The 16,623-nt window shown below is 37.9% G+C and overlaps 1 protein-coding gene across 8 annotated transcripts in view; it reads right to left on the bottom strand.

The window, feature by feature from the left end:
- LOC122532648 (disks large 1 tumor suppressor protein) overlaps nucleotides 1-14,521 on the bottom strand; it is a 122,791-nt gene extending 108,270 nt beyond the window's left edge. For 4 of the 8 annotated variants that reach the window (XM_043661624.1, XM_043661626.1, XM_043661625.1 and 1 more), the window contains exons 1-3: nucleotides 12,968-13,614; nucleotides 9,216-9,491; nucleotides 3,567-3,779 (exon numbers count right to left, since the gene is read on the bottom strand). In XM_043661624.1, the coding sequence (XP_043517559.1) occupies nucleotides 3,567-3,779; nucleotides 9,216-9,491; nucleotides 12,968-13,006 (528 nt within the window). In that variant the 5' untranslated portion in view covers nucleotides 13,007-13,614. Of the gene's footprint in view, nucleotides 1-3,566; nucleotides 3,780-9,215; nucleotides 9,492-11,996; nucleotides 12,015-12,967; nucleotides 13,643-14,207 lie in introns of those variants that run through there. The other 4 variants (XM_043661622.1, XM_043661620.1, XM_043661619.1 and 1 more) reach the window with 3 other exon arrangements.
- Between the last annotated feature and the right edge of the window lie 2,102 nt (nucleotides 14,522-16,623).

Genomic DNA, 16,623 nt, shown 5'->3' with positions numbered 1-16,623 from the left:
TCGTTCATCAACCATCGTCCATTCATCTTAATTTTCCAAAGCATTCCCTTTTATCGTTCGTTCCATCTCCTGCCCTGTTCCACATTTTCCGGATCGGAGCGACGCGTGAAAGGGATAAGAGGGAAAATCGACCGGAGAGAAGGAAGTGGCAAGGATCGCCTCTCTTCTGAAGCACGGAATATCGATCGCGAGATTTCGCGGTAATTGATTTCACCCGTTCAATTTCCCCTGTCAATCATTGTTCGTTTACCTCTTGCCGAACGCTTTCAGATGAATTATCGAGCAAATATATTGCCAGAGAGTTACGCGTTCCTCTCTTTGTTGTTCGTCGTCCTTATTAAGACGAACGATTACGTACGAAACGATAGTCAATTTCATTCACCGAAAAAGGAAGAAGCTTCTCTGCGGAAAACAATCGTTAAACAGGTATAGAAGTTGATTCCTTTGCAATCTTTTAATTTTCGAATTCTTCAAAGACTTCGTATTTGAGTTTAAACGAAAAAAAAAAAAAAAAAAAAAAAAAACACGAAACAAATAAATACTGTTAACTGTATATTTTCACGAAATAAGACAGGGATAAATAGTATTAGGTAAGAATGTTACATCAACAGCGAATTATAAAATCTGATTTGACATATTTGAAAATAAAGTCAGTATAAATAATACTGAAAATCCTGACTTACGCGTAAAAAAAAAATATACGTAAAATTTGTCACAAGGTAATTAAAAGGCTCAAGAAATTAAAATATATTTCATATGGAGAAAGATAGTTATTGACCACGCGAAGATAATTACTACAGATTAGGTAATTTTCTCTCAAACAGCTTATTCGTCGAAACTGGGCTCTTAAAATCACCATCTGTTTCGATCGTTTGTCCAAAACAATTGAAGAAATAATTACTAAATTCTCTGACACGAAACAGTCTTCTTTCAAGAAGAAGATCCTCGAAAGTTGCCTGATAGAAATAAATGTACACAAAGCAAAGGATATATTCTAGTTCTTTGCAAATAAACGATAAATTCACAAAGGAAGGGACCCATGAATTAATTTGCGCGCCTAATAAATCTCACCCTCGTCCGTAGGTAAGAAATATCTAATTTTTACAACAGCCTGAAAAGAACCGAGGAGATAACGGAAGGAAACCAACGTTTTTCAGTCGATCGTAAGTTTCTCGGTATCGTAATAAATTAGAAGATAAATATTCACCTGGCCAAACAAACGCCGTGAACAAATCCTTCGTGCAAGCACGTTTCAGTCTTTTTAATCTCTCTCCTTTCGTCGTTCTCATTTTCTCTCTGCTTTTTTTTCAAATTTTTTAATCTATTCGACGAAGTACACAGAGGAGAGATCGTGCGTGAAAAATGAGGCACGATCGAGAAAGAGAACGACACGACGGTAATTATCCAGCAAAAGTTGACGCGTTGAAAAGGGAAGGGAAAAAAAAAAGAAGAAAGAAACCGTGACACGGTCCAAGTTTCGTAACACGGAACGTGTCATAAACAGCTGACGAACTTTTTGTAACGTTCTTCGTTGTTCTCAGGCAAGTATATGCAAAGCAATCACGCGCAAAGTTAAATCGACTTGCGATCCATCCTGTCGGTCGTCGCTCTGAAAACTTTGGAATAAATCGTTCTTCGAAACGAGCGAAAAGAGAGACGGTCGATCTATTCACGAGGAGAACTTGTCACAGTTTTCTCTCTCTTTCTTTTTTATTTTATAAAGTCAGCAACATTTTGTCGCTGTTTTAAAATACACGCAACGTCTACCCAAAATGTGCTCGATGTTGCTTCAGTGTAGAACGTAGCTTTAATTTTGGTGTTCGTAAGAGAGACAGAGAGATCTCCAACTGAATACTCGAAACGTAGAATTTTCAATATTAGAACACGCTACCGATTACTGAAATATAAAAATATATAAATTACATCGCAGAGAAATGGAAGTAGGGAAGCAGTGTCGGAAAGAGGACAAAACTGTCGACGATTGAAATACAAAACTTGTATGAGAGAAATTAAAATGCAAAGAGTGAGAGATAGTATAAGATTTGTATGTACAAATACCTTTGTATTCTCATTTTGTACAAAAGGATCACTCGAATCTGAAAAATATTCTATGGAAAAATCACAAAATGGTCGTTTTAATCACTGCGATAGTTTCAGTATTAAGTCCCTGTCACAATAACAAATATGTGTTTGAAATATCTGTTGTACAGTCCAATGTGAATACACGTATATTGGAAATATTTGTTTCGAGACTTGTCGCACGTTCAAAATCGCGCGCAAGTCGCGATTGTAAATCAACGAGAGCGATGTAGAGACCGCTTTAATCGCGGCTTCTTCCACGATGTAACCGCTTCGGTCCCTCGGGAGGAAACGATGGAGCGGCGAGAAGAAAAGGGAGCCCGTCGATGCGAAAAATCGCGCGATGCAGCGAAACGAGCAGTATCCGCGCTTGCAACCGCAGCAACGAGCCGTCGATGGAACAGCTATCAATTACTCGTCGCCGTCAAAAACCACTCTCATCTATTTTTCACGCAGCTCTCGCCCCGATCTCTATTCTTTGTGAATCGCGAATCAAACGAGGAGGATTTGCCTCCAATTTTCCATCGACCTTGCACGTGTGCTATCAATAAAGCTTGAAATAGCGACGGATTAAGAGTCATAGAGAATTCATCGGTTTTCATTGATACATTCGAATCATTCAATCCCTTTCTGACACACACATTGCAACAGTAACACTGTTTGCACGAAACTATAAAAACTACACTTTTCGAGACATTTAGACAGCTATCAAATTTTAGATTTCTTCTTAACTAACGTTATACAAACTCTGAAAAGATGTGAAAATCACGACGCCTATTGTACAAGTTATTATTCTGATAATTATTAAAACACGAGTCTTTTATTCCAGCTTTGCTGGAATCATAAATCTTCTTCTTTCCCTTTCATTTTCATTCGTACATACTTTTTAAACAAATTCGCCCTCTTACGCGTGTAGTATTAAACTACAATGAATATTCGAAAGAAACATTGATCTTCACGGCATTTACAGAAATTTCCTCGCGGCAGAGAGGAATTTTATTACTATTTTGTTAGGATGAAGAGAGTGTTAAGCGGAGTAAATGCAGCGAATAAATCGAGCTCTGACTCGGGAGAGGAATTACGCGATTACGCTTCTCTCTCTCTTTTTTTTCTTTCTTTTCGTTTAAAGCGAAGAAAATGCGTTCCTTCTTTATTCCCGGCAAAGCTATTTCACGTGAAGGATTCTCTAATCAAGACCAGGCTTCTTTCTGCAGAGTCGTCGATCAGATTAAAAAGTTTCAACGCCTCGTTTCAACACCCGTGAAAGATACACGAGGATTTACAATTCCAGAGTTTTACCACGTAATTTCTCTCTCACTCTGCAATAAAAGCGTCAAGAAGGGAGACACGCGGCCTGTGATTTTCCAAATCGCTGTAACTCGCGATTATTAAGGAGCGGAGGCTCGGGGATAAATTCATCGTCACTAGGAAACGATAGCGGACGAATGAAATCAGGACGAAGGGAGTATAATTCAGCCGGTACTCACCAGAGCATTTCTGACGGCCACCAATTTGTCCCCAACGACGAGGCGGCCATCCACTTGCGCGGCGCCGCCCTCCATAATTTTCGTTACGTAGATTCCATTGTCACCAGGTATATGTTGATTGCCAATACCTCCGGCGATACTGAAACCGAGGCCCTTGTTACCCTTGATTAGCTCGATCTCGATCAGCTGCGTGTGCCTCCGTCGTCGTACGTACTGCAAAATTAATCGAGAGCCTCTCTTACATCTTTGGACGTGTCGGACATCGAACGAACAACATTAAACGAAGTAAAATTAAATTATTCTAGAATTTTTTCCTCTTTCGTTTCGTTTCGTTTCGTTTGACACATTTCCCAGCGGGATGTTTGAAATGACGAATGTAAGAAATCTATTATTACAGAAACTTTATAAATGATTGTACAATTTTGTTGTTTTAACGCTGTAACAATCGAATCCGTCGACACGGCTGATTTCAGACTTTCAAGGTTTTTTACAACCGCTTGAAAGATCCAAATATTCTTGTCAATTATTAATATTAATCTCCGTCTGAACAGAACATGATTCTATATATCTATTTATAATTATCGTTTGAATTATAATAGTTTGTACGTAGAATATCTTGACAGGTTTTTTTGAAATAAAGCACTGTATATAATAAAAAATGTGTAAAGAGAAGAGCTCCGTTCAAATCTTATTATTAATCTCCATCAGAGATAAAGTGCAAAGTAAAATTTCTTTATAAATAAAACACCTATTTTAGTAATGTAATATAAGTTGCTACAGCAGTCGTCTCGACTATATTATCTAAGAGTTAAATTAAACAAATTAGACAAAGATCTACGAAGCTGGTTCTTTGTTCATTTTATTCTTCCATTCAACGTATAGAGGGTATCAAACGAATATATTTCCAAAACAGCACAAAAATATCGTTCTACAATTTCTTTCTCAAGATTTCGCAATGATTTTCAAAGATATCGAAGTTGAAATAAAGTTTTCTACCTTTTGAAGCTCCGTTCCGAATCAGATCCAATGAAATTACAGGGTCGATTCTTTGTCCCTTTCCACGAAGTTAGTTTCCTATTCCGAGAGAATCCGTAGTTTCCTTTCGCGAGAAGCACAGCAATTAATGAACGAAATTAACGAGCTATTCAACGACAAGGCGGAAAGAAGATACTTTCTTTTTACAGTCGAAATACCTATCCCCTTAACCGTATAATGCTTCTTTTTAAGCTTCAACCGAAATATAAAAGCTCGATGAACTACTCGCCGGTAAATTCTAGGCGAACGAGACACGATTTAGTCAAACAAAGCCAAGTTTCCACCACCTTCTGTTCGGTGGTAAGCGGCTCCTGTTAAATTTCGGAGAAATTAAATGGACTGTTACATCGAGGATAATTAACATTTCACTTTCACGGCGAGGGTCGCGGCTCCGTTTACCGCGGTTCACGGCAACACTACACGGCATAAATTTAATTAAATCGGCCCCCTAGGAAACGCTATTAAAGTTTCACTAACGTTAAGCCTCCTCTTAAGGATCCGCGCCATATCGCTCGAGGGGGTGGGAACGAGTGGTGAAATAATAATATCCAGCCCGTAAACGCTTTTATGCCTGCCCCTCTACCTGTTTTCTAACCACTTGAAAAAGGTTAATAACGCAGGTGAGAGGGGGAGAGGGAGAAAAAGTAGTAACATGTAAAGAGAAGCGGAGAAGAAATTGGTAGCGAGAATTGGAAAAGAACAGAAAATGCGATCGAACGTGTTGAAACACCCCCATTAACGTGCAAATAAAATAGAACTTGACGTGTACTGGAAATACCATCCAATGTACGAACCTCTCAGTAGCTATTTCAATTTTTACTTAGTCTCCAATTGTATATGTTGATATAATTAGTATTTAACCTTTCAAAGTGAAAGATTTGTCACGGTAACTTTCATTAATTCTAAGGAAACGGCAGGGCGAATTTTAAAAAGTAATCCACACCAATTTGATTGGCATTGCCTCTGAACGACTTGTATATATATTAACTTGAAATTATGTACAGCAAAACGGAACGTTTAAACTGTGAAACATTATCATAAGTACTGTTAACGAACAATATTAATGAACAGTAATTAAGCGACAATGTTCACAAATTTTTCAGCGAGTAGAAATCTTTAGAAAGATCTGAAAAAAATTTATTAAATTAATCTCCGAACCTTCCAAAGTGAAATTCTAATAAAAGATTAATGCCAACATTTCTCAAATTTTCTCGAACAAGAAAAATCTCAATCAAGTAGCAAGATATAATAATCAATTACGCGTCTTTGACACGTACGAAAAAAAAATGACATCTCGCCCGAATGTCTCTGCACGTCGACAAAAAAAAAAAAAAAAACGAAACAACAAGAGAAAAAAATGATAAAAATGATAAAAGAAAGTTTCATCTTCGGGAAATAAAATATTTCCCAGGATGCAGCGCGGGTTCTAGGTTAAATACCCCAGGTCGCCGCGTCACACGTGGGAATTTATTCGGCTGGCATTTCACGCGCCACACAGTAGCTCGCTCAACTCTTCCATTCAAATGCTAACGCGCTCGATGGCCGGCGAGTTTTTACCCAAAATTTCCCGGCTCTTGGTCTTCCTGAACTTTGGTCCACGACTTGGCTGTCAAATTAATTTATTATTTCCGCGGTGCGAAAAAGACCAGCCATTTATTATATATTTCGTCGTTGCTCTGGTTTTTAAACGATCATTTGGTCGTCACACAACCAAACGGAATAACATCGTCTCCCTTTTCAATCCATCTCCTTTCGCTCTTCTTTTTTTTTTTCACATTTTATTTTCCGGTGGTTCCGAGGGGGAAGATACCGCGAGAGCTAAAGAAACGCGAACGCTCCGGGCATTATTTCGCCGAGGCAGCGAAAGGACATCTCGGTTTCCCGCAAGATATACAGCCGGCATTGTCGTCGGGCCGCGATTATCTCGCGTCGAGCTAGCAGATAATAATTGAACGTCTAAAACGGATTCTCTCGCGGCAGACGCCGCTTCATTGTTCGCAAAGATCTTTCAAATCACGCGTCATTTATTTCTCCCCTTTCTTTCCTTCGATCGGCAGACAATACAGAAAACGTGAAAATTATTTCGGCAATTTCGTTTCGTACGATAGTCTGATTCGAGTACAAGCTACCTCTCTCCGGAAACTACTGTTTTCTACGATCTTTTACTGATTTCGATCGACGCCATAAACAATTTCAACACTGGAACTATCGACGATCACCGCGCAAAATTTCTATCGGAGACATCAAAGTCCAAAAAACAAAGAAACCCTGCAATATTTATAATGGAGAGTGTACGAACTTTTATTTGTATATTTTACGAAAAATTATTTAAATCGTTAAAGACACACACTGTTTTACATCCGTAAAATGTCTGACAAAAATTTAAAATCGATCATTTTGACCATTTTGATAGTTCCAGTGTTAAAAGTGATACCACGAAGCGTGGAAATTATTTTAATGGTTCCGTAGTATTTCCGATCCGAATGAATAAAGTTTAACAGCGAAGCACAAATCAATTTCTACGGAGGAGTTTCGTGTCATTTCACTACTTCTTTTCTTGCAATTCAGTACTTTTCGATCGTCTCTACGAACAATTTCGAAATAAATACCGCAATACGTAGGAACTATAATTTTATTCCACAGCAGTTTAGATTCAAATTGTAAATCTTTACATATTGCAATTAAATAATCGACGTTGTTATTTTGCTACCAGGCACAAGCGAACTTCCCTTTAATTTCTTTAATTGACATTATTAACAATGAAAAAAAAAAAAAAAGATACACTGCTGCTTAAAGGGAAATAAATAACTGATCTTTAAATGACTTCACAATTAAATCGTCGACGTTTTAAAACGCATTTGCTCTAGGAAGCAGAACTTCTCCGGACAAGTCCCAATGAGACAATCACTCAAACGTCGTCGGTGGTAAGTCGTTAGGGTTGAGGGCAAAATTTTCGAGTAGTTTGTTACTCGTTCCTCGAATGTAGGTTAATCTATTTCCCCGGGAGAAGCGTGTTCACTTTTACGACGTTGCTAAGCGATTTCGAAAGATGTCTGCTCCAAATCCAAGCATCGTTCGTGCCATTCAAAACGATAAAATTGCAGTAGTCTCCATGTGATGCAGTGGAAACTTTTATTTGTTATTACGCTCGTAGTAATAAACCATTCGAAACAATCGGAAAATTGTGTAGGTCGTCGTCTATAGATACACTTCCCCTTGGCTGTTCTTCTTTATACGACATTACGTTTCACTAGACACTATTAAAATAGCTATAAAATATTATGAAAATACTAGACACTATAATACTATATAACGATATACGAAATTAATACAAACAGTTTTTCAAATTAAAATGTAAATAAGTTTAGATATTCAATCTTTACGTATTCTATAGACAGAATAAAAAAGAGTTTCAAAGAAGAAAAAAATAGGAACAGAAACACGAAGAAGAAGAACAGCAAACTTGCGTACTTTAAACAAACTCTATCTTTCTCCGAGTATTGTACGAATAACACGTCGATCTATCAACCCTGTAACAATTTCCTCGACTCTTCGTTTATTGGCACAATCAAATCGTTCATAGCTACGAGTCTTTAACTGTTCCCAAGCAGTATATAAATCGTTCAAAAGCCACGCCAATGATCAATTCCGTAAATTGAGAAGTATCGTGAAAATAATGATGTTAGAAACTTAGAGCTTACCGTTATTTGCAATAACTTCTTGCGGTAAATGGAGATAATTTCGCCTGTTTCTTGAGACAAGAATTTACGTCGTATGTATCGTAAGAGCGATGCTTTCTTACTGAACGTTCGTTCCCGACTACAACAAAAGTCAAGAGTCAAGCGAGCGTTCGACTTACACGTGGCAAATTATTCCTGGAATTCCAAAGTCCTCAACAATTTCGAAAACAGACGTCGAACGCAATACGAAGGATATTTGCCGCGAACGTATATAGTTATTATACTCGAGCTCGAATTTTGTCGAAGTACACAACAACACGTACGATTTTGCTTCTAAGAGGTTCGTGTGTTATTGAAAATTATTTTTAACCTGCTTCATATCACGATCTTGTTCTCATTTTAGTGAACAAAAGGGAAGTGAAAATCAAGAAATTATACGCATCGATTAAACTTCTTTCATACGTACGTTTGTTGTTAAACCCTCGGCAATATCTTGCAATTTGAATGTGTGTGCATAACCATATATCCATCTTAAGAACATTTTACTTCATACTACCCGATTCATTTATAGTAACATTTAACAAACGATCTATTTCCTTCGGAATCAACTCTCTTAGTAATCTTATGATTTTTCTGGAAATACGAAGCATTGTCGCAGAAACAAATCGTGCAAAAAAACACGACTGCTCTTCAATAGAAACGTTTCGAAAGAATAAGATATCAGCGAGGAAAGTCGAAATATTCAAATGTTCAGAGTGTTCAAATTATTAAAATAATCCTCCTCCTAAAGTGCTAAAAGGGTTGAATTAGAGTACACGAGATATTCGTCGCCATAAGAAAGATATCAGTGAATCGGAAACGATCGAAAGAGCATAGCAGGAGTCAAACAAATTTCTGTACTCCGTGTGTAACAAAGAATGTAATAGAGACTTACTAGTTTAACGGTGTTCCCTGCTCGTTTGAGCGCATCGACGGCCGCCGCGTGCGGTACGTCGACAACGGAAACCTCGTTCACCTGGAGTATCGTGTCGTTGACGCGTAGACGACCGTCCGCTGACGCGGCACCGCCTGGTATGAGTTTCGTGATGTAAATGGCAGTGTCGTTGCCGAAGTGTGGATTGTCCGTGCCCCCGGCGATGCTGAAGCCAAGTCCAGCACCACCCCTCTCGAGTACGATCTCCTCGTACTCCCAGTCATCGTCACCGTTGACCTGTCATCAAATCATTTTCGTCCATGTTAATAAAATCACCGATGATTTAATGGTTGTCAACTCTGCGCGCTGATTATTTTATTTTTAAAGTCAAGAATCTTGAAACATGCTAGTAATATTACAATAAAGTACAGTAAACTCTAGTAATTATTATAATAAATTAGCATCGGATTCATATCGTATCAGTATATCATTAAATTAATAACAGTTTATTTTAATAGAAATTTCCACTTCTATGCATCTACATCGATTGGTAATAATTAACTCCGTTGCGTTGGCAACTGGTTCGCGGACCATAAAGAGTGACCGAACCGTATACAATATAAGCGTATAATTCGCTTTCTTTTTCCTTTTGAACTCGTCGGTATATCACTGGATAGAAATTATTAAACTCTATCATTTGTTTTACCTGGATTACATATAAATGTACTTAAAACTGAGAAAATGTTGCAATTTGGAACAAAGAATTCTCAAAACGTGAGTACCAGTTAAAAATCACAGTTGTTATATCAGTTCTATTTTAAAAGATTTCCAATTTGATTCAAGTTTACTAAAATAAATCATCACTAGGTTATCTATGATCCAGTGATGACTGACACTGAATTTTTTTTTTTTTTAACAAAGTAGCGATCAAGTTGGAAATGTACAGGCGTAAAAAAAGAAAAAAAAAAGGAATGATCGAAGTTTAAATGAGCGATGGAGAGATTGAAACGCAGAGAGAACAGCGTAACACAAAGGAAAGCAGTGATTACATCGGTAATCCAGCACGGGTCAGTTCCTAATTACATGAGGGACGAAGCTTCCCGCAGAGCAAAGGAGTTAACTGGTTAATTGATTTTGAGACCCGCAGGAGGAGTAGATTAGGCCACGGATCTGAATCGATTGTGGTGGATTATGGTAGTTATCGCGAGAATGCTGATATCGTTTAACAATGTTATAATCCTGTACGCGCCTCCACGCTTATCACGCAACAAGATTACCATAGAAATCTCCAACAACAGGGAAACGAACTTCCTTCCTTTTGAAACGAGCTTTTACACGACTTTCAAAACTCTCCGTATTATACTTCCTGCTCATAATAGGACTAGATTAAATCAAATTTCTCATTCAACCGTGTGGAAAGAAACACGAGTGTCATTATTCTCGAAGAAAACAGGAGGAGACTTTCAACAGTAACAATATTTCACAGAATTGGCAAATATTTCGCACGAATCGCTGTTTCGCATTGTAAAGCGGATAAAAATCTTGTCAGCTTTACAAATTTCTCGAGAAATATCGCAGATTTCGATCTGTTTATCAAAATGTTCAATTATTTCACTGTAAAAACCAAGATGCTACCGTTCAATCATTTCTACGAACGCATCGATGAGTCAGTTTCGAGGGAGATAATATAATTTGGAGCTGCGAATATCCGATTCACTTCATTTGGAATAGCTTGTACGTGATACGAGTAGTTTTTGAATCCACGAATTTGATTCGAACACGCGTTCAAAACCACATTCTTCGAATAGAGTCTACGATCTTGGAATCCGTGTTTTTTAATACATAACGTAAATACGCGTTTACTGCCCATACACTACACAAATACATATTTATTGTCTCATCTATCTTCGTTAAAATATTAGTAATAAAATTTATTATTTTAACATGTTAGTGTTTTAAATTTAGAATTTAAATTAAATTATATGAATTATAATAAATAATAATTTTAGATTTAAATTATATTTATTTTATTAATATTAATGGTAATATTAAGAGTTACTTTTTTTTACTTTATTTAAACGAAAAATTTTAAGTTATATAATATCTTAAATATCCAAATAAATCATGAAAATTTAAAAGTTTATTTCAACCTTTTAGTGATACATTGAAATTAATTTTTAAGAGAATATTTTACTTGAAATTAAATAAAATATTTTATTATAGACCTATATTTTTTATATCATCGATATTATGATTAATTTATCCATGAATTCATAATAATATTAATGTAATATATAGAATAATTTTTATATTATTTATTATAAGATTAAATGTTTGTCCAATTTTAATTATTAGACGAGTTTCAATAAATAATTATTCTATATTAGGAATGAACACGTTTAATTTCACAAATAATTTCATTTGCGTCGAAAATTCAAACAACTCTTACTTTCATGCTCTCTAAACAACTACAACACTTGAACCCTCTATCGGCTCTATTTCTGTGAACTATAAACTCACAAGACGAATCGGATCGATTGGTCGGAGAGAAAACCATAATCTACGGCTCTGGACCGGCTCCAATGGCTCCATTCAAGACAGAATTGGATCAACGTAACAGGGAGAAGCCTGCCGGGGCTGCAAGCACGACGCCGCGTTCCGAAATGCATTCCGCGCGTACGATCAGTATCGCGACGATCTCACGCGTGTGGCAATCACGAACTCTACGATAGATTTGCTGCACGCTGCTGCATCAGTACATATTGCCTACGGAATCGTGAATTAATCGCCGGACCGAATTACCATTCTACCGGAGACCGGTGCCGGACAGATGGAACGCCATAAGGCTCGTTACCGGGCTCCAACACCCAGTTACTCTCTCTGCGGCAACAGAGCCTCAGTCCAGGTGGCCGCGTTGATGTTACGATGCAATTACGTTAGGTGGACTGTCGCACGACTAATCGACGATTAGCAACTACTAGGTCCACCGGTGAATGCCACCGGCTAATTAATCCTAGTACGTTCGGCATTGGGAAGAAGATCGGTTCGCCTGACGCCACTGGCGATATTGGTCAACGTTCGTGTCAGAATGATAAGCGTGCAGGATAACATGGCGAAGACGGAGACAGGCAACGAGATACTGACTGTTTTTTTTTTTTTTTTTTTTTTTTTTTAATCACGCGGAAATTACCTTGGTACAATCGATTTTACATCATTATTAAGTACGTTTTACGCTGGAATTAACATAGTGGTGGCTCTCTATAAAAATGACTAATTTTTATAGATGTAAGACAGTTTTTATAGATGAATTTTTATAAATATATTAAATATAATACAATAATATAATAACATTACATAATATTAAATGTATTTAACATATAAATATATTAAAATTTTTATAGAAACGAATTTTTAAACAGTGTACTCTTAGAGATTCCCCGCAAAATGTATAAATTGAAGCTTGCGTGTTCCATTGTATTATGTTTTTCAATTTTTTTTTTTTATTTCAATGTCTCTAATGGATATTCTGTGCTCTGATTCTAGTTGTTGATACAATCATCGCGATTCACGGAAGCAATCGTTAAAGAAAGTCGAACATCTTTCTTGAAATTTCTGTTTGCAATTTCAACTTGCGTTGCCGTGAAACACGTCTTTAAATTAACAATCGTTCCCTAAATTATTACTGTCTCGTGAGTGAGGCTCAGTTAACGACGAGAAACTTTTAATAAACGACACATCGCGTGCAGTCTAATATACATAAAACATCGATTCACCATTTTATGCGGTCCGTTCACCACGCGGATAGTTGTCATCGTGTATATCGATCCAGTGTCGTTGGCAACATTTTCAAACACCGACAACTGCAACGACGACGCCTTGGGCAGAGCACGATACAAACTTCCGTTCACGTTCACCGCATTCACTCGAACTGTACCAACGATACAGCAGATTATACCGATGTTCTCGTATCACTGTTTTTCTTTTTTCCTTTTTTTTTTTTTTTTTATCGCACTACCACACACCGAAACGCTCCAACATTTCGTTCACTTCGACGCGAAAATGTTCAACGCGTGGCAACTGATTTTTCGCTCGGCGAAGGGAAGTCTGCGTCTCTTTCCGCCGCGGTGAAAATAATGCATAAATCACGCGGATTATTTATGACGGGGCTGCACGGCTACGTATTATCAAGTAATAATCAGTATCGGAGCGTTGCGTAATACCGTGGAAAATTCACGTTCGGAGCAGAGATTAATACGCTGCTGACGTTTGCATAAATCCTTCGCAGCTACCTTAAACGCGCGTTGATCCCGCTACCGGGATATATCTTCCCGCTCGAATATTCCAAAATTTCCCTTCCAGCTTGAAAATTGTGAATAACAATAGGCACGTGTTTCCGTTTCGTGTCACACGTTGACTGCCACGATTGTCACCAGCTAGACTGCTAGTTTCTATTTTCACAAATATTTTAGAATGACTGAAACGAGCGACGAAAGCAAAATGATCACTATAGTTTTATTACAGTTGGACTTGGAACTCGAAAATCTCTGGCAAAGGCGAAACTCTCTTTCATTCTTTCCCGCCTCACAACATGCTGTCTTTGTAACACGAATATTACTCGAATTTATTCGTTACGTGTCTAGAATATATTTCACTTTTGCAATTCAAATTCAGAAGATTACTTCTACCTTCGCATAAAAAATCAATTCAGGCAACAACTTTCCAACTGTTTACTCTTTTTTTTTTTGAATCTACTTTACTCTAATGATATTCGTATGCGGATGCAACGAATAATTTTTCATAAAATTATTGAACAAAATGAATTCCAACGTTCGAATTCTCGTTTACGCGAGAAAAAAAAAAAAAAACTGGACCTCTTTCCTTCCCTGAAATTCGATTCGAAGTTCAACATGATACGTGCAACGTGATATTTTCTGAAAACGAAACATTGCATTTCGAGGGGTGCGAGCAAATCGTGGCAGCGAGCGCATTAATTGAACATTCCAACAGCTTCACCTTGCGGCCACTAATTATATCCCAAACAACAGGTGCAAACGTTTGCATTTTAGCAACACGACGAAGTTCATCGAGAAATAGACTCCACGTGATTCTCCACCGCGTTACACAACTGGCAACTCGCGAACGAACGAATTCTCTCGCCGGGAGAGCTTTCGACGATCGAAACGCGGCTTCGAGTGACTTCCTCGAAGGCCGGAAAACGCGAAACTGCGACAGTTCCGTCGGTAGGAGCAAGAAGTAACGTTACACGGTCCCGTTCTCGTTCCCGCGGAGCGTCACACACGCTCGAAACTGGCGACCGTTTCGCCCGCGACTCGACTGGTGCTCGCTCGCTCGCGTTCGCGCCGCGCCAGTCATCGCTATTATAATATTAGACCAGTGGCCGGCTATTTCCAACCGACTGTGAAAATATACCATCGGCACGCGTGTTGGACGAAGAAGGGATACGGCCACGATAAAACAAGCATTTCGTGGTCAGTCACACGGCTCGCCAGCTCTAGCTATCGAGATTTACGATCCCGTCGATCGATCGTACGCGAACGAAAACTCAAACGGCGTGTCATGTGTCGGCTCTTTTTTCCACGGGACGTTCCTTTCCGATTTTTTTTTTTTTTTTTCTTTTTTTATACTCGCGTCAACGCGTTCGGCTCGCGAGTTTGGTTTTTCTCTTCTGCCAGAGCAAGCAAAGTATTTTATTAAATAATGTGAAAGATAGAGGCGCCAGTTTCATGGTAATTTGTTAATATTATGATGTTTGGTGATATAATAACATAATATTGATATTTCTATATTGACAATGCTTTCTTTAATTCTATGTAGAAGAGAATTATATATAACGCAATTAATATATGTAGAAGAGAAATATATATAACGCAAAATAACGCGTTTATTTTGCGTTCGTTGAAAATGAAAAATTTCTTCTATAATTATGTTCAACTGTAACTAAACTACTTAAATTTAGACAATGTCTAAATATTATAAAATTTACTTTGAATATATTTCGTGTATTATATATTCACAAATATCATGTGCCTATTAGTGCCTATGAAATTTTTCCAAGTGAAAGTAACCATCTATTTTTCACATTTCATATTCGATGTTTATAATGTTTGGTAATATAATAACATAATATTAATATTTCTATAGTGACAATGCTTTCTTTAATTCTATATAGAAGAGAATTTAACGCGTTTATTTCGCGTTCGTTGAAAATGAAAAATTTCCTCTATAATTATGTTCAACTGTAACAACTAAACTACTTAGATTTAGACAATGTCTAAATATTATAAAATTTACTTTGAATATGTTTCGTGTATTATATATTCACAAATATCATGTGCCTATTAGTGCCTATGAAATTTTTCCAAGTGAAAGTAACCATGTATTTTTCACATTTCATATTCGATGATAATTCCTTTTTGTAGAATCAATGGGGGCAAGCCGCGTAGATAATTCGGTAGAATTCGCGGAAGTTCGGGGTAGAATGGGCATCCATGCGCGTTACGTGAACACGCACGTTCAAAACCGACACGGTGGTCCCGGAATCTTGGCTCGAGAGACTCCAACCGGGACGAATCCGTGCCGTTCGTGTTTCGAATTAACATCGCGACACCAAACCCACGGCTATATTTGTTGGCCTTTGTCGGAACGCGCGGCTCGATGGAGAATTTACATGGGTAAAGATAGCCACATTTCGTGGAAAATGCTCGGGTGGTTTCAGGCCACGGGCGACCTTGAGATTAATTACCGACCCCCGACTAGACGAATCGATGCAAAACCACCCCACCACCTCCTCCTCCTCCTCCTCCGAGTCTCTCTATTTATTAGAATTTCCTCGAGCCGTTAATCTTGCATTTTTATTCGACCAGCCCGTGGAATCTACTCGATCGATATTTTATTTGCTCGCGACGAGTGTACGGCTGTTATTAAAAAAGTTTCGCCCTTCTCGGTTCATCTCGAGGAGTCGGGAGATGTTAAACCCTTGCGCTGGCAACTAATTCGCGGACCATAACGACTGACCGAGCAGTATACAACAATTTGTCGCTCTCTTCTTCTTTTGAACTCGTCGGTATGATGTCACTGGACAGAAATTATTAAAAAGAAATAAACTTATCATTTGTTTTGCCTGGATGACATTTAAATATACTTAGAACAGAGAAAATGCTGCAATTTTGGGAGAAAAAAATTGGAGAGGTTAAGGTGGGTTGAATTGCAATTTAAACGTTACGCATCGCCTGAAACGTTATTGTTGCCATTATCGAGGACTATTCCGAATTATTCGAACTAATCAGTTTCATCCAAAGTCCAATGGTGGCGCGTAAATTTTAGCACCCTAATCCTGACAACCGACGTTTAATTAACTCACGGAGATTCCTCTGCAGCGAGTGCCATCTTCTAGACGTAAAATATTCCC

The sequence above is a fragment of the Frieseomelitta varia genome, unplaced genomic scaffold, assembly GCF_011392965.1.
Source record: "Frieseomelitta varia isolate USP_RPSP 00005682 unplaced genomic scaffold, Fvar_1.2 scaffold_462, whole genome shotgun sequence".
In the NCBI taxonomy this organism is placed as follows: domain Eukaryota; kingdom Metazoa; phylum Arthropoda; class Insecta; order Hymenoptera; family Apidae; genus Frieseomelitta; species Frieseomelitta varia.
Note: the sequence above shows the minus strand (reverse complement) of the source record. Positions and strands in the feature narration are given on the sequence as shown.